This window comes from Bos javanicus, chromosome 5 (genome assembly GCF_032452875.1).
Source record: "Bos javanicus breed banteng chromosome 5, ARS-OSU_banteng_1.0, whole genome shotgun sequence".
NCBI classification, from domain to species: Eukaryota; Metazoa; Chordata; class Mammalia; order Artiodactyla; family Bovidae; genus Bos; species Bos javanicus.
In genome coordinates, this window is record NC_083872.1 from 23,088,244 (window position 1) to 23,106,751 (window position 18,508).

Consider the following 18,508-nt stretch of genomic DNA (forward strand, 5'->3'; position numbering starts at 1 on the left):
ATAAAGCAGAAGGAGATGTTTTTCTGAAAGTCCTTTTTCTATGATCCAGTGGATGTTGGAAATTTGATATCTGATTCCTGTGCCTTTTCTAAATCCAGCTTGTATATCTGGAAGTTCTCAGTTCACATACTGTTGAAGCCTAGCTTGAAGAATTTTGACCAGTATCTTACTAGCATGTGAAATAAGCACAATTGTGCAGTAGTTTGAACATTCTTTGACATTGTTCTTCTTTGGAATTGAAATGAACACTGACCTTTTCCAGCCCTATGGCCACTGCTGAGTTTTCTAAATTTGCTGGTGTATTGAGTGTAGCACTTTAATAGCATCATCTTTTAGCATTTGAAATAACTCAGCTGGAATTCTGTTACCTCCACTAACTTTGTTTCTAGTAAAGCTTCCTAAAGCCTACTTCACTTCATTCTCCTAGGATGTCTGGCTCTAAGTGAGTGACCACACCTTCGTGGTTGTCTGGGTCATTAGGACCTTTTTGTATGGTTCTTCTGTGTATTCTTGGCCCTTCTGCTTAATATCTTCTGCTTCTGTTAGTTCCGTCCCATTTCTGTCTTTTATTGTGCCCATCTTTGCATGAAATGTTCCCTTGGTATCTCTAATTTCTTGAGGAGATCTCTAGTCTTTCCCATTCTATTGTTTTTCCCTCTTTCTTTGCATTGTTCCCTTAAGAAGACTTTCTTATTGTTCTTCTCATTGAAGGTCCTTGTTAAACATTTCTTATATCTTCTTGATCCATGCCTTCATTCTATTTATCTGTGCCTCCATTTTATTTTCAAGATTTGGGGCCATCTTTACTATCATTACTCTGAATTCTTTTTCAGGTAGACTGCCTGTTTCCTCTTCATTTGTTTGGTCTTGTGGGTTTTTACCATGTTCCTTCATCTGCTGCATGTTTCTCTGTCTTTTTATTTTGTGTAGTTTGCTGTGTTTGGCGTCTCCTTTCTACAGGCTGGAAGGTCATAGTTCCTATTTGTGAAACCTGCCCCCAGTGGGTGGCATTGGACCAGTGCCTTGTGAAGGTTTCCTGATTGAGGGGACTTGTACCTGTGATCTGGCGGATGGAACTGAATCTTGTCTCTGAAGGGCAGTGTTTTGTCCAGCAGTGTGTTTGGGGTGTCTCTGGGCTTGGTGTGGCTTTTGGCAGCCTGTCTGCTAACGGGCAGGGTTATATTCCTGTTTTGCTGAAGGGTTGGCATTGAGGCATCTGGCACTGAAGCTTACTGGCTTTTGGGTGGGACCTGGTCTTAGTGTTGAGATAAAGGCCTTTGGGAGAACTCTTGCCAAATAATGTCTCATGGAGTTGGGGATTCTCTGGTGGTCCAAAGTCCTGGACTCGGGTCTTCCAACTTGGAGATTCAAGCATGACCTCTTACTGTAGCACCAAGACTTCACAGGCCACATAGAAGACAAAACTCCAAGACAGTTGGTGAAAGCAACACTCACCAACCAAGAACACCCAAAGAAACTCACAGACTTGAGAAGAGAGAAAATAGAGAAAAAAGAACAAAAACAGGAGTCAAAAACAAAGAGAACAGTCAAGCCAATAGAGAAATCTATAAATGAGAATGAATACTAAAAACTAGACTAGCAAAAAGACAAAATCAAAAATGGGGGAGAAATGCACTATAACTAAAGAGTACTGTAAAAATAGGAAAAAAGTAAGTTTATTTTAAAATAAGATGCTTTTTAAAAAGGAAAAAGTAAAAATTAAAGGAATGATAAAGAACAACATTACAATACAAAAGGAGAGAGTGGAGTAAGAAGAATGTCCTCCTGAGCCCTCCATTGCCCTCTCCACACTCTGCTTACTCCGAAAGTCCTCCAGTAGTGCTCAGAAAGTCTGAACCTGCTGTGGATGCTGTTGGATCAGCTCAGACTCAGATCTGGCCTTACTCTCACCTGTACTTGCTCCCCAAATCCACAATTGCCCCTAAAGTCCAGAGTCTCAGGCTAATAGCAGAGATTTAATCTGCTGCACCTATGGCCAGAGGAGTGAATTCCCCTCCTCTTTTTTATTCACACAGCCCCTGGTGCTCCACTTTGGTTTGGGGCCCACCTCTGTTTGTAGGCCACCCTCAAGTGTCTTCCCCACCTAGACCAGAGGGGGCAGAAGTAGCAGCTCATTAAGACTCACTTTCTCAGTCGGGCTGGGAAGAAGGGCTTTGGAAGCCTCAGATGGGGAGTGCCTACTGCAGCCAAGGCCTATGGGAAGTTTCCACAGTCTGAGGTGGGTCATGCCCTCTCCCAGAGGAATTGGCCTCAGGTCTTGTGTCTCTCAGTAGAGCTAAGTTGCATAGGCTCCCAGGAAGGTATGGGTTGTAACCTGTGCCGGCTCACAGCCTGATGACAGCTGCTGCCTCTAGCGTTGGGACCACAGCAGCAGTATTTTGTCCCCTGCCTCAGGCCTTCTCCTTGTCTTTGGCAGTGGCCAGTTGGCTTGCCTTCCCCACTCTGGGATCATAATCTGCAGCTGCGTCTAGTTCTGCCACTGGTGCTCACTGGTGTTGGTGGTGGCTTTGGCCAGGCATATCTACCTCTTGTTCAGTCACTAAGTTGTCTGACTCTTTGCTACCCCATTAGCTGCAGCACACAAGGCTTTCCTGTCCTTCACTGTCTCCCAAAGTTTGCTCAAACTCATGTTCATTGAGTCGGTAGTGCCATCTAACCATCTCAACCTCTGTCACCCCCTTCTCTTCTTTCCCTCAATCTTTCCCAGCATCAGGGTCTTTTCCAATGAGACAGCTTTTCATATCAAGTAGCCAAAGTATTGGAGCTTCAGCATCAGTCCTTCCAATGAATATTCAGGGTTGATTTTCTGTAGGATTGACTGGTTGGATCTCCTTGCTGTCCAAGGGACTCTCAAGGGTCTTCTCCAACACCACAGTTCGAGAGCATCAGTTCTTGGGTGCTCAGCCTTCTTTATGGTCCAGCTCTCACATCCATATATGAGTACTAGAAAAACCATACCTTTGACCGTATGGACTGGTGTCGGCCAAGTGATGGCTCTGCTTCTGAATATGCTGTCTAGATTTGTCATAGCTTTTCTTCCAAGGAGCAACCATATTTTAATTTCATGGTTTCAGTCACCATCTGCAGTAATTTTGGAGCCCAAGCCCTGTGTGTCACTGTTTCCATTGTTTCCTCATCTATTTGCCATGAAGTGATGGGACTGGATGCCATTATTTTAGTTTTTTTGAATGTTGAATTTCAAGCCAGTTTTTCACTCTCCTCTTTCACCCTCATCAAGAGGTTCTTGAGTTCCTCTTCAGTTTCTGCCATTAGAGTGGTATCATCTGCATATCTGAGGTTGTTGATATTTCTCCCAGCAGTCTTCATTCCAGCTTGAGCTTCATCCAGCCTGGCATTTTGTATGATGTACTCTGCTTATAAGCTAAATAACCATGTCCAGTTCTAACTGTTGCTTCCTGTCCTGAATACAAGTTTCTCAGGAGGCAGATTAGATGGTCTGCTATTTCCATCTCTAAGACTTTTCCATGCTTTGTTGTAATCGACACAAGCAAAGGCTGTAGCATAGTCAATGAAGCAGAAGTAGATTTTTTTTTGGAATTCCTTTGCTTTTTCTACCATCCAACAAATGTTGGTAAATTGATCTCTGATTCTTATGCCTTTTCTAAATCCAGGTTGTACTTCTGGAAGGTCTTGGTTCACATATTGTTGAAGTCTAGCCTGAAGCATTTTGAGCATTACCTTACTAACACGTGAAATGAGTGCAATTGTATGGTAGTTTGAACATTCTTTGGCATTGCCCTTCTTTGGGATTGGAATGAAGAGTGACCTTTTCCAGTCCTTTAGCCATTGCTGAGTTTCCCAAATTTGTGGCAGACTGAGCACAGCACTTTAACAGCATCATCTTTTAGGATTTGAAATAGCCCAGTTGAAATTCCATCACTTCCACTGTCTTTGTAGTAATGCTTCCTAAGGCCCATTTGACTTCACACTCAAGGATATCTGGCTGTAGGGAAGTGATTACACCATCATGGTTATCTGGGTCATTAAGACCTTTTTTGTACGGTTCTTCTTTTGTACGGTATCTCCCTCAGGGGTTGGGCAACTCACAGCTGTTGCTCATCCCACCTGTATCATTTTTGAAGGTGAGTTCCTGCAATCCGCCAGCGCAAGGAGTCAGAGGCTCCCGGCTGCAACAATCTCTTGCCTCTCTGAGAGGCCCAGTCTTTCACCTGGACTGCCTCAGCTGTGTCATACTAGCCTTCTCAGAATATCTTCAGAGCAGTCAACACTGGTGCTCTTCCTGGAAGCCTGAGCACCCAGCCCCCACTCACAGCAGTGGGCATGAGTGTAAGCCACGTCTCAGCTGGGAAGTGCTGTTTGGCAACGAACTCTGTGGTGAATTCTCTCTGTTTTGCCTTCTGACCACCTGTTGCTTTGTTCCTCTCTGAGGTTCCAAAACTCCCCCTTGTCCTCACCCATGAGGGGGTTTCTGAACATGTTGGAACTTTTCCTCCTTCACTCTCCCTCCCCAGGGTGCTGGTCCCTGTCCCAAAATCCTTTTTTTTTTTTTTTTTAAATCTTTATCTTTTGCCCTACCTCGTTCTGAGAAAATTGGCTTGCCTTTTTGGAAGTCAAGGATCTCCTACCAGCATTCAGAATGTATTCTATATGAGTTGATCCACATGCAGATGTATTTTTGATGTATTTGTGGGGAGGAAGTTGATCTCCCTGTCTTATTCCTCCACCATCTTGAAAGTCCCCCCACCTCTTAGTTATTAAATTCAAGCCCTGAGAATTAACCTTGACTTATTTTCTTTATCTTCTATGTTCTCTCAAATACCTTTAATATCTTCTCATTGCCTCTCCACCAGAAGCCAGTGCCACCATAGTGGAAGGAGTACAGCTTCCAGCAATGGGTCTGTAACTCTAAAGAGTTAATGTTTCCTTTGAGAGGACTGTCCCTTCCTTTCTCACTATCATATCCACCAAGCACTTTGGTCAGGAGGTTGGTCAGATCCTTAGAAAGCCACAGTGAGTGTTCTTCAAGGTAGAGGGCTGGCGCCCACGTTCCCCATGTCCAATGCATCTTCCATTGCCTCAGCTTCCTTATTTTCCAACTGACTGCTGATTTTTAATTTCCACAACATGCAGTCACTATGGTTTCAGACATCAACAAAAGGCACATGTCCCAGTTGCTGTAGGAGGTCCCCAACCAGCTCCAAGATTTCTCTGCTACTATGAAGTTAATAAGTCTCTAATAAGTTTCTTCTTTTGGTGCCATAACCCTAGCAGAGAATTCAGCCATGGCCCTTTAGCACTTTCTGAAATTATTATAGGATTGTCTTTCCGACACACAGGGAGCTACATCCCCACAATAGCAGATAAGCCTTCCTTCTCTGGCTCCTTTACCTAAAGTTGAATGATGTCCACCAGCATCATGCACCCTGAAGCAATACAGCAAGTTAAAATGTTGTTTGTGATAAACATTTATCTGAAAGGCAGCCAAGTTGACTTTGGAGAGCCTCACATTGTTATTTGATAGCTTCTTCTTGGTTTAGTTGCTAAAATGAACTCTTAAAATGAGTAATTCATGATGTTGCAAGAGCAGAAAAATTAAAAAGTCACAACAGAGTAAGTTTCAAAAGGATATATGAATGTGATACCATTAAAAATTAATTGTAAATACAATGAGAAAAATGTTTTCAATAATTACCTGGGGGTGGGGGGAGTCAGTGGAGATTACAGGTAACTTTGCTTTTCTTTGTGGTTTTGTTTCTCAGTTTTCTACAGCAACCGTATATTACCTTTGAACCTGATTCTTTTAATTAATATTATTTAAAATAAAAATTATAACAAAAATAAGTAGGTGTTCCAATCTAAGGAAACTAGAGTTTCTAGCATATCGTGGTATTCTCCAGCTGAGAATTACTGTACTGGGAAGTTGCTTTAATACTCTGGACTTTATTTAGTCATCTGCTAAATGAGGGGTTGAACTAAGATCTCCAAGGCCCCTTCTGATGGTAAAGTCCATCAGAAAAGTTAGACTGTGAAGGACTAACTTTTGCAGGGTGCACACTAGACAGAAATCCATCTAATTGCTATATGGCTGTTCTGCTTTTGTGGCTCTGGTTTTTTTTTTGTTGTTTTTTTTTTTTAGTAAAAATGAGAGGTTTGGATCAGCCATGTTCACCAGCCTTTCTCCTTCATGTCTGACATTCTGAACTCCTGTGGATCAGACTCTGGCTCAGAAATGGCTTTTCACCTGTTAGTGGTTCATAGACAAAATGCGCAGCCTGATCTCCTACATGTGGGACCGTGAAACAAAGATGCTGAAGCTACCAGAGGCGTATCACTAAAAGAATTCAAGTTTGAAAATCCTGTTCTTTACAATCTCTTAGCAGGGCAAAGACAAGAACAAGCATATATCTGATCTGGAAGACTGCCTGTCCTCTTTGAAGATTACAGACTTCAGGGACTATGAGTTCCACACCCTGAAGGTATCTCCTGATTTGCTTTCTGTGTGGCTTCTTTTTTTGTTTTCGTCAGTATTATAAGATGTCAGATTATTGCATTGTTCATAAGAATAGCAAAGTGCCTGAGAGAAGCCCAGACCGGGGTAGAAGGAGGTCTGCTCTCTGTAAAGCACATTGAAACCTCAGGAAAGTCATTTTATCTTAAATAAAGTAATGGACATGAGAGTACTTTGTAGACCAAGAAGTCCTATACAAATGTTACAGCTCTTCTCACTAGGCCTTCATTTCCTCATTTGACAAATAAGCTGGTTTTTATAAGACAATTCCTGATGGTCTCTTTAAACTCTCATTTCATGATTCTTCAGTAGTTAATTTCAGCAAGTGTTACTAGTGGAACCTGGATCAGATTTCCCAGTTCTGGGTTTGGGATTCTTTTTAAACTGTAAATAACATGTCCATCCCATGCATGGGAGGAATTGATATCCCAAAGTCGTGCAGAGAGAACTGTGGTTTGGGTAACTCTACCCCGAGGGATGGGCTTCCTGGTGACGCAGACAGTAAATCTGCCTGCAATGCAGGAGACCCGGGTTCAATCCCTGGGTCAGGAAGATCAATCCCTGAGTTGAAAAGATTCCCTGAAGAAGGGAATGTGTGCTTACTCCAGTTGGAGAATTCCATGGTCATAGGAACCTGGTAGATTGCAGTCCATGGGATCCCAAAAGGTCAGACAGGACTGAGCAACTAACACTTCACTTTTTCACTTTCATCCAGAGGGGTGCCTGGGGCTTGCAATGGGAAATCATGATTTGGGAGATTGCTTGTTTCTGTTGCACTACACGTCCAAGAAAGGACAACAGGTCAACCCATCAAGGTGGAAACGTTTTGTTCTCCCTTTTTCTCCCACATACAGGATAAGACCTGGAATGAAGTCATGGAAATGCATCAGAAACTTCCTACTAATCAATTAGACTTGAGAAAGCAACAAGAGGCTGTGTGGGAACTCTTCACGAGTGAATGCACTTATTTTTTGGACCATTTATTAGTTCTTAAGATGGTAATGCTGGCTTTAATTTTTGTTAGATGGAAAACATTGGTTCTTTGGGGACTTGTTTCTTTTTTCCATGCTGAAGAAAGGTGGGAGGCTCCCCTCTTTCAGGGGATCCTAAGGAAATTTTATTTATCTTTGATTATCTGCAACTTAGTTTCTCTCCATTCTTTTCTTAAACATAGACTCTGAGGATTGGGTGAGACCTTCTCAGTAAACTGGTCCAGCTGTCCATGTGATGTCTGACTCTCTTCTGCCTGATGCGCACCCTGTGTTTGCACACTATTCTGGGTCAGGGAGCTCATAGCCACCCTCAAGGCAGCCATTCCCTCTCTGGTCAGCTTGCTCTTTGGGCTCTTTTACTCCCTTATGTTCAGTGCCAGACGCTTTGTCTGCCATGGAGCCACAGTCAGAGATTTCCAGGACAACCATCCATGTGTAACACAAGGGGCTTGGATTATACAGTGTGTTCATGATGTCTATCATGAAAACAGTGCCCCTGAAGTTGTACAGCGCACTGGTCCTGGTCTGGGGAGGCTCTGAGCAGAGAACTCCTTGTAGAAGAAGCACAGGGCAAGGGATAGAAAGGGAGGAAATGCCTTCTAAGACCACAGGGGAGGATGGACCACATTGCTCCCAAGGTTGCCTCTGCCCATAAGCACTTTCAAATCCTGGCATCTCTCATACCCAGGGAAAGGCACTGTGTTGGGAGACATGAGTTCAAGTCCTGGTCTGCCTCTGACTTGCCTTGTGAACTTAAAGTCTAGTCTTCCATTTCGTAAAACAGAAGATTCTTTCTGTCAAGGTCCAGATAGTAAATATTTTGGGCTTTGCCAACCATGTGGTCTTTATTGCAACTACTCAGCTCTTGCGTTGGAGTACAAAAGAAGCTATAAATAATTTGTAAAGAAATGTATGTGGCTGTGTTAAAATAATATCTTATTTACAGAAATGGGCAGCAGACCTGATTTATCCCACAGCATGTCTTTTGTTATTCCTGCTCTAAGCTACAAGAGGGATAACAATACCATAAGATATGATCATTCTGATGACCAGAAATCTCTCAAGTGCTATACAAATGTTAGTTATTTACTGTAATGTTTATTGTGTCAGTCGTTGCCAAGTACTTTACCAGCAAAATGTAAATAGGAAAGACACTTAGAAAGTTGAAACTTGGAGATTGTTTCAGTTAGGATATAGAAAACTAGTTAACTAAGACTGTATATTATTGACCCATGTAACCATAAAGCCTAGAGGTGAGAGAGAATACAAGGTTGGTTTGATCAAGGGGCTCAAAATCAAGGACAGAATTTCTTTTCGTCTCTCATGCCTGCCTTCCATGGTCTGAGCTTCATCCTATGGCCAGCTTCTGTTATAGTCACAGAGTGGCTGTTGTCCTGGAGGCTCTGGAGAGAGTAAGAAATAGAAAGGGGAGGGAGGGAAAGAAAGAGACAGAAATCTGTCTTCTTAACATTCATAGCCAGAGTCTTGATTTTCGTTCAGTTTGCACTGGTCTGAGTCACATGCACACCGTTGAACCAGCTACCGTGTTAAGGAAGGAGGGTGCTCATTGTCTTAAGGGATCACATTCAAGGAATGAGGAAGGGCAGACACTGAGGTGACAACTGGGATAATGTTAGGGGGATCACTGGGGCTGAGTGGGAACCAGTAGATGTTCACTGCAGAGCACTCACCTCATGAGCTCCACTGCCTTCCTTTGCCCTAATAAACAAAACGGAACTTCTGTCCCACTGTCAACTACATAAGCTTTTTAAATTAGCATTTTCTGTTGAAAAGAAGCTCAATTAGTGTTTATTTTCAACCCCCCTCCCTGGTGTTTAGAGTATATGAGTACCTCCCTTTACACAATCAATATAAATTTCCCAAAGTTGCTTGTAAATTGGAATTTTGTAACTCAAATTCACTGAAAGACTCAATATTTTTCTTAAATGGCAAAAAATTCTATAAAGCAAAGAATTTTTTTTTAGTTTATTTTAATTGGAGGCTAATTACTTTACAATATTGTGGTGGTTTTTGCCATACATTAACATGAATCAGCCATGGGTGTACATGTGTTCTGCCCTGACCCTCCCTCCCCATCCATCCCTCAGGATCATCCCAGTGCAGTAGCCCTGAGCACGCTGTCTCATGCATCAAACCTGGACTGGCGATCTGTTTCACATATGATAAAATACATGTTTCAATGCTATTCTCTCAAATCATCCCACCCTCGCCTTCTCCCACAGAGTCCAAAAGTCTGTTCTTTACATCTGTGTCTCTGTTGCTGTCTCGCATATAGGGTCATCGTTACCATCTTTCTAAATTCCATATATATGCGTTAATATACTGTATTGGTGTTTTTCTTCTGACTTATTTCGCTATGTATAATAGGCTCCAGTTTCATCCACCTCATTAGAACTGATTCAAAGGCATTCTTTTTAATAGCTGAGTAATATTCCATTGTGTATATGTATCACAGCTTTCTTATCCATTCATCTGCCGATAGACATCTAGGTTGCTTCCATGTCTTGGCTATTGTAAACAGTTAAAGCAAAGAATCTTATAGCACAAAGATGATTTCTTCTAAATGTCTCCAATTTATCTGAAGTCATGGTTTCTGTTTCTTACCGCTATGTGTTTTAAATGCTTAGATATAGACAGACTTCCAGACAACGGGTGCTGCCTAGATTGCGGGAAGCTCTAAATCAGTGGTTCTCAAAGTGTAGTCCCTGAACCAAAAGCATCAGAATCACTTGGGAACTTGTTAGAAATCCATATTCTCATATCTCATCAGAGACCTACTGAATCAGAAAGGCTTGGGGTAGGGCCTGCTAATCTCTGGTTTAACAAGGCCTCTAAACGATTCTGATGCAAGTTCAAGAACCGTTTACTGCATTGATTAAGTAATATAGATATAGGAATTGGAAAACATTGGTGGTCTAAAGCCCAATCTTTTCATACCTGTAATTCCTAACTTATTTGGTCCCTCCGAATGCTTCATCTTATTGATACAGAGTGTTCCTATTTCAATAAATTGATCTCTCTTTAGTTTATTGAATGAGGGACAGGTTATCTGTGAGGATTGTAGTTTTTTTCTTGACTTGCTGTAGTTTTCCTATTGTAGGAAAACATCAAGTAACAGTAACATAAAGCCTCTCTTAATGTTTCATCAATATTTAATGGCTTTATAAAAATCTAAACATCTTACAAGTTATCAGATATTCACTCATTAGTTCTCTTTTCAATTTCCTGAAAGTAAAGGACATTTAAGTCTTTTGTAGAGAAAGGAATAAATAAAAACTGAGAATGAATGTTGTTTTAGTCTCAAGTAAGTACTGCTGGCAAGAAGAGAACCTTGGAGATTTCTCTGGCACTGGGAAGAGAGAAAGCCTGCTTGAACAAATTATGTTCTACAGGAATATTGGTGGGGCTCTCACAGCAACGACTACTTCATACAGAAGAGCACATTTCCCATATGTTCTATGGAGCTTAAATGTCATCATTTGTGTTTAGCACAATTCCTAACCATTGAAAATACTGATCTCTAAGTTGTTTTGTAAAATTATACTCAGGAGGTTTATGTTTAATGTTCTTGCAAAGGGCAAATATCAAAATTGAAAAGCAAAAAGTGATGTGTGTTTTATTTCTTTAAGATCTTCATGAATACATTAAAATATCTACAGACTCATGAATATCTCCTGGATGTGGATTTATGGAGACTTTTTGCAAACCTGGAGGAGCTAAGTCAGGTGAGCCAAAGTAGAAAGATTCCAGTAGCCATGTTTTAAAAATCACCAGAGGACTGTGAAAATTTATGCTTGTCTCTTTTTGTGGTTTGTATTCCATGTTGGTGTATGGAATATTGTTTCTTCCATATTCCTTCTCCATATAGTCTTACGGTCGGGAGTTCAGGTTAATAAGAAGGAAATCTTTCCAATAGATTGCAGCCATCAGTTAGCCTTCAGTAACATTTCAATTCTTCTGTGGTTATTTAAGAAAATAATCATAATGCTCAGTTCATCACGTGTACTAAAATTGGAATGAGACAAAGATTAGCTTGGATTTTGTGCAAGAATGGCACACAAATTCAGGAAATGTTCCATGTTTTTTCTAGAGTACAAGTTATGGAACCCCTTCTAGAAGTACATACCTTCTAGTGTATACTCAGGAACACATCTTGTTTACTGCTTTATCCAGAAGACCTCAGTGCCTCGTGCATAGAAGGACTGAATAAGTAATGTTGGGTACATGAGTTTCCTCAATAAATAATGTTGAATACAAAGAAAGAGAAAAACATGTTCCTAAGTGCCCCATCATCATAAATGATTAGTCTCAAATGAATGTTCTTTATCACATATATTATAAATAAAAGCTATCTTTCCTCTAAAAAGGAGGAGAAGAGAGATACTACAGGAATTCATTTATAAGAAAATATATTAGAGAGTAGAGGAAAATAAATCTTTAAATTTTGCCAGGGAGATAAATTGGAAGTAGGAGGCATCTGTAGGAACAAAATTTGAAGTTCACCGGATATTTATTTCTTACCCACCCCTTACCTCTGTTTTCCTTTCTCCCTGGCCCTAGACAAGCTTTGGTTTTGTGAACAGTCTTTTCCGTATCTTCAAGGACTACGTTGACATTTGTGAGACTTCACCGTCGTTGGATTTTATTTCTGTGCTCACAAAGGTAAAATCCTCTTCAGGATATCTCAGCTTCTGTGTAATAAATTCACCCACCTCTCAGGATGGTTGTTTATATTTTCTCGACCATCATCATCATTGTTATTTCTGGGAAAGTTCTGCCAACACCCTCCCACAAGGGAAACATCCCTTTCTCCAGCAATCAACATTTTCAAAAATAAGTCTCAGATTCTGTTTTTCCATTGTTATCTCTCCTGTGTGAGCTTTATTAATACAAAATCTGCATGCATGGAAAAGCCATTTCCAAGTCTGTTTTTCAAATGACTTCAATTTAAAGCAATATTCACAGCAATAGTTTGTGCAGGCTAATTACATGGTTCAGTAGTTGTTCTAACTAAAGTGCCAGGCTTTCTGAAAGGAATAAAATAAACCTTCAAATCCATCAGCACCCTTAATAAGACTTCTGTGTATTCAAGGAGGAGGAAGGAGGAAGACTTGTACCCCTGGTCTGATAAATGCTATTTTTTTCCTTGAGTAGATAATTTGAACTTTCTCCCCTACTTTGAGCTTTTTAATCCTGTTTCTATCTATGGCACCCCACTCCAGTACTCTTGCCTGGAAAATCCCATGGATGGAAGAGCCTGGGAGGCTGCAGTCCATGGGGTCGCTAAGAGTCGGACACGACTGAGTGACTTCAGCTTCACTTTTCACTTTCATGCATTGGAGAAGGAAATGGCAGCCCACTCCAGTGTTCTTGCCTGGAGAATCCCAGGGACGGCGGAGCCTGGTGGGCTGCCGTCTATGGGGTTGCACAGAGTCGGACACGACTGAAGTGACTTAGCAGCAGTAGCAGCAGCAGGTTGTTATAATCCATTTAATCCATTTTTTAAAATACAGATTAAGATGTATTGACTTGTAAAAATTATACTCAGGTTTATGTTTAATGTTCTTGCAAAGGGCAAGTATCAAAATTGAAAAGCCAAAAGTAATGTGCATTATGAAGCACTTACATGTGGGGCTGATAACCTGTACATGATAATATGCAGAATTAGACGCACCCCTTACTTTGGGGGAGTTTTCATTCTAGTGGGAAAGAAATTAATCGACTAATGACACCAATGTTTATATAGTAAAATTGAGATTAGTGCTGGGGAAAAAAGATACATAGAAATTATGCAAGGAAACTTCTAGTTTGGGGCAGATGGTGAGGTCGTTACAGCTAGGAAATTCTTCCTGAGGCAATGATGCTTGAGGTGAGATATGAACAAGGACTATTTAGGAAGGCAAAACAAGCAGAAAACTAGGCATAAACTGGGGCGATCCTTCAATGAACTTTGAAAGCAGATTAGAATAAGAAAAGCTTTGAAAAACAGGAGAACGAATGTAAAGTGTTGGAAATCAGCTAAAATCTCAGGATCTCCCAATTCCTTTAGAGTCAGAGATTATTTTTTTTAGGACCACTGCATGCTACACATTTTTTATTTTTGTTAAAGGGCAGAGCCCTTAGTAAGTCAGATAATGAGCATGATTGTTTGGATGTGTGTTGGTTCAGGGTCTGAAGTCCCCTTGGTTTTCTTGATAATTTCTGTACTCTGTCAAGGGCTAGGACAACTGGCAGGCTCTCTCCACTTGGCTCCTTGGATTAACCTGGTCCATCTCCTTGGACTAACCTGGCCATCATCCTCTAATGGTGATGGGAAGAAGCACAAAAGAGCATCAACACCCATTATAGATCCAAGTACATCATTCCTCTGCTGGTCTGGGAGAATCTCCAAGGGTGAGGGGTAGCTGCGGCTCTCTCTTGGGACATAAATGCTGTGGCAGACATATCTGGGAGTATTCATCTGAAGGCTGACGTTAGCAACAAGACCTGGCCCCCTAAAAATAGTTTTTAATTCAGTTTTTAGTGAATAGTCTGAAGAAATAACAACTTTTCATCAAAACACGTAAGTAGTCTGTCTTAGTCTGCCCAGGCTGTGTAACAAAGTGCCACAAACTGGGCAGGTTGTAAACCACAGAAATCGACGTCTCACCGTTTTAGAGGGTGGACATCCAATAGCAGGGTGGCAGCCGGGTCATGTGAGGGCCCTCTTCTGGTCACAGACTTCTCATTGTATTCTTCACAAAGCAGAGAGGGCCGGAGAGCTCTCCAGAGTCTCTTTTGTAAGGGCATTCATTTCATTCCTGGAGGCTTGTCCTTTGGGACCTCATCGTCTCCGGAAGGGTCCACCTCCTCCAATACCATCACCTTGGGGGTTAGGACTCAACACATGAGTTGGAGGGGGACACAGCTGTTCCGACCATAGCATACGTGTCCTCACAGCCTAGTGAAGCATGGACTCTTCACTGAAAGTCTGTAATGATAGCCATATATGAATGCGTCCTGATATGTTACAGATGTGCAAAGGTGGGCTGCAAAAGTTTTTCCTAAATTTAAAAAGGCCTGCGTCAGGTTAACTCAGTTGTGCCACGGAAAGAAACTCCAGCTCTTAGTGGCTTGGTTCACATCTCCATCACACCATGTTCTGCTCTGTCACTGTTTTCACTCTGGGACCCCTGCTGAAGGAGCAGCCACCGCCTGGAATGTCACCCCCGCCCCTCCAGGGCAAAGACAGAAAAGACTGAGGCAGAACGCTCACTGACTCTTCAAGTTTCTGGCACATCTGTTCACGTTCATCAGCCTCAGAAAGTCCCATGGCCAGGCCTACCCTCAGTGGTAATTTAGATAATGTGAATGTGTGTGCTTGCACACTGGCCACCTGCCTTATTCTAATATAAATTTGATACGACTTAAGAATGTGCAGTCATTATAGCAAGTTTAAGACATTGCATAATAGTGAAGAAAGGGAAAGGCAAGTGTCAGATTAGCTAAAACAAGTACATAAAATGCTTGCTCTGAAACAGTACACTTAATGAGGTGCCCCAGATTTGTTTTTTAGAGGCTGGCAGGAGAATCCAGTTTGTGGATATTTTTGCAGAAGATCTGATGAAAAGTTAGATGTTGTTACTTTAATCACATACTATGAACACAGGCTTAGGCAGTGTCTGTTACCAGGTACCACGCAGCCTATGTAGGCCTCAACAAAGCATAAGTGCAGGTAAAGGGTGAATTAAATCAACATGTCCCAAATAGAATTTTTTTAAAAATATAGGCCAAAAAAGGCAGTTTATTGAGGAATTGTTGTTGTTCAGTCACTAAGTTGTGTCCGACTCTTTGCGACACCACGAACTGCAGCACACCAGGCTTCCCTGTCCTTCACTATCTTCTGAGTTTGCTCTAACTCATGTCCATTGAATCGGTGATGCCTTCCAACCGTCTCATCCTCTGTCACCCCCTTTCCTCCTGCCCTCAATCTTTCCCAGCATCAGGGTCTTTTCCAGTGAGTTGGCTCTGTGCCTCAGGTGGCCAGAGTATTGGAGCTTCAGCTCCAGCATCAAGCTTTCCAGTTGAGGAGTTAATGGTTTATTTTCGGGATACCATTGCTTAATAGTGTTTATTTCGACGATCACCTGCTTCTCTCCGTGCACACATGGTTGATAATGGTGTGTCCCCAACTTTCCCCACTTTGGTGACTGATAAAAGTGGAGAGCAGGTCTCTCTGCTTTTGCATGCTTTCACTCTCTCGTGCCCTTCTCCCCTTGCAGTATTTCCGAGGGAGCCTGTGTCAGAGCCACCAGACCTACTGCCTGAACTACTCGGCCGCTGTCTTTTATCTTGAGAGCCTGAAGCAGAGACATGACTTTGGAATTTATTTAAAAGTAAAGTACCTTTTTCTTTTATATTTTTCCTGAGACTCTTTGGATATAACAGATACTAGGAACTATTTATTAGACCCAAATTAAATGGAACGGGAGGAAAATAAATGATCAGGCATACATTTTAACTACAAACCTACTTTCCTTAGGAACACGTAACCCACTTCAGCATTAGGATTTTATTTTATTTTTGTTTGTTTGTTTGTTTTAAAAATGAATTTATTAAAATGCTCATAATTATAAAAATAATATTAAAATGCACCGAAATTTGCAAAATATTACAAACTTTACATCTTATGCCACAGTGTATGAAAAGCATCATGAATATTTCAGTTTTACTTAAGCTGTTCATACATTTTAACTTTTCAAACATCTTAAAATATAATATGGACACAAGAAAACGGTACAAGAAGTGTTTCAACAAAGAGCACGTCCTGCTCCCCTATTGTGAATTAATGTTTTCTGAAATTCAAGATGCACATGCAATTATAAGGGAAGACTTTCAGTGATAAACAGTTTGCAAGATGGTTTTGTTTAGTTTTCAAACAAAAACGAAAGCTTTCCCATCCTATTGACATAACTAAAATATCAGGGATATTTAGAGAAAAATCCCCTGAGTATTTTGGTCTAACAGCATTAGGATTTTAAATAGTGCTTATCTGGAAACATTGTATCACCTAATGTCCCTCCTGACATTTTAACTGGGGATTTAAAATGTTTTATTTGTCCACTGGTTTTGTTTTTAGAAGAAATTAGTGAGAAAACTACAGTAAGGATTGAGGCTTTATTTGTGATACACGTCTGGCTCTTGTAGGATTTGGTCCCAGCAAGGTCCTACTGCACAAAGCTTGGTGTACCACTACCGTGGTATTCTACGTGAGCGGCCGCTCCTAGAGAACATCATAGCACCCAGCGTAAATGCTGCCCCTGAAGTTGTCCAGCATGGCAGCTGTGGGTCCCAAGCGTTATTCAGTACAGTCGCTCAGTCGTGTCTGACTCTTTGCAACCCCATGGACTGCAGCACGCCGGGCTTCCCTGTCCATCACCAACTCCCAGAGCCTACTCAAACTCATGTCTAACACGTCAGTGGTGCCATCCAACCATCTCATCCTCTGTCGTCCCCTTCTCCCACCTTCAATCTCTCCCAGCATCAGGGTCTTTTCCAGTGAATCAGTTCTTTGCATCAGGTGGCCAAAGTACTGGAGTTTCAGCTGTAGCATCAGTCCTTCCAATGAATATTCTGGACTGATTTCCTTTCAGATGGACTGGTTGGATCTCCTTGCAGTCCAAGGGACTCTCAAGAGTCTTCTCCAACACCACAGTCAAAAGCATCAATTCTTCAGCAGTCAGCTTGCTTTATAGTCCAACTCTCACATCCATACATGACCACTGGTAAAACCATAGCCTTGACTAGACGGACCTTTGTTAACAAAGTAATGTCTCTGCTTTTAAATATGCTATCTAGATTGGTCATAACTTTTTTTCCAAAGAGCAAGCGTCTTTTAATTTCCTGGCTGCAGTCATCATCTGCAGTGATCTTGGAGCCCCCCAAAATAAAGTCTGTCACTGTTTCCACTGTTTCCCCATCCATTTGCCATGAAGTGATAGGACCAGATGCCATGATCTTCGTTTTCTGAATGTTGAGCTTTAAGCCAACTTTTTTCACTGTCAACTTTCACTTATATCAAAAGGCTCTTTAGTTCTTCTTCGCTTTCTGCCATTAGGGTGGTGTCATCTGCATATCTGAGGTTATTGATATTTCTCCTGGCAATCTTCATTCCAGCTTGTGCTTCATCCAGCTTGGCATTTCATATGATGTGCTCAGCATATAAGTTAAATAAGCAGGGTGACAATATACAGCCTTGACATACTCCTTTTCCTATTTGGAACCAGTCTGTTGTTCCATGTCCAGTTCTAACTGTTGCTTCCTGACCTGCATATAGGTTTCTCAAGAGGCAGGTCAGGTGGTCTGGTATTCCCATCTCTTTCAGAATTGTCAACAGTTTATTGTGATCCACACAGTGAAAGGCTTTGGCATAGTCAATGAAGCAGAAGATGGTTTTCTGGAACTCTCTCGCTTTTTCGATGATCCAACGGATGTTGACAACTTGATCTCTGGTCCCTCTGCCTTTTCTAAATCCAACTTGAACATCTGGAAGTTCATGGTTCATGTACTGTTGAAGCCTGGCTTGGAGAATTTTGAGCATTACTTTACTAGCGTGTGAGATGAGTGCAATTGTGTGGTAGTTTGAGCATTCTTTGGCATTGCCTTTCTTGGGATTGGAATGAAAACTGACCTTTTCCAGTGCTGTGGCCACTGCTCAGTTTTCCAAATTTGTTGGCATATTGAGTGCAGCACTTTCACAGCATCATCTTTTAAGATTTGGAATAGCTCAACTGGAATTCCATCACCTCCTCTAGCTTTGTTTGTAGTGATGCTTCCTAAGGCCCACTTGACTTCACATTCCAGGATGTCTGGCTCTAGGTGAGTGATCACACGATTGTGATTATCTGGGTCGTGAAGATCTTTTTTGTACAGTTCTTCTGTGTATTCTTGCCACCTCTTCTTAATATCTTCTGCTTCTGTTAGGTCCAAACTATTTCTGTCCTTT

General features: G+C 41.6%; 1 protein-coding gene and 1 pseudogene across 1 annotated transcript in view; both read left to right on the forward strand.

The window, feature by feature from the left end:
• Nucleotides 1-18,508, forward strand: part of PLEKHG7 (pleckstrin homology and RhoGEF domain containing G7) — an 82,286-nt gene that overhangs the window by 31,732 nt on the left and 32,046 nt on the right. Inside the window, exons 5-9 of the mRNA XM_061415739.1 lie at nucleotides 6,381-6,479; nucleotides 7,366-7,509; nucleotides 11,154-11,249; nucleotides 12,085-12,186; nucleotides 15,786-15,899. Coding sequence (XP_061271723.1) covers nucleotides 6,381-6,479; nucleotides 7,366-7,509; nucleotides 11,154-11,249; nucleotides 12,085-12,186; nucleotides 15,786-15,899 — 555 coding nt within the window. The remainder of the gene's footprint in view (nucleotides 1-6,380; nucleotides 6,480-7,365; nucleotides 7,510-11,153; nucleotides 11,250-12,084; nucleotides 12,187-15,785; nucleotides 15,900-18,508) is intronic.
• On the forward strand, nucleotides 11,509-11,609 carry LOC133248983 (U6 spliceosomal RNA; annotated as a pseudogene).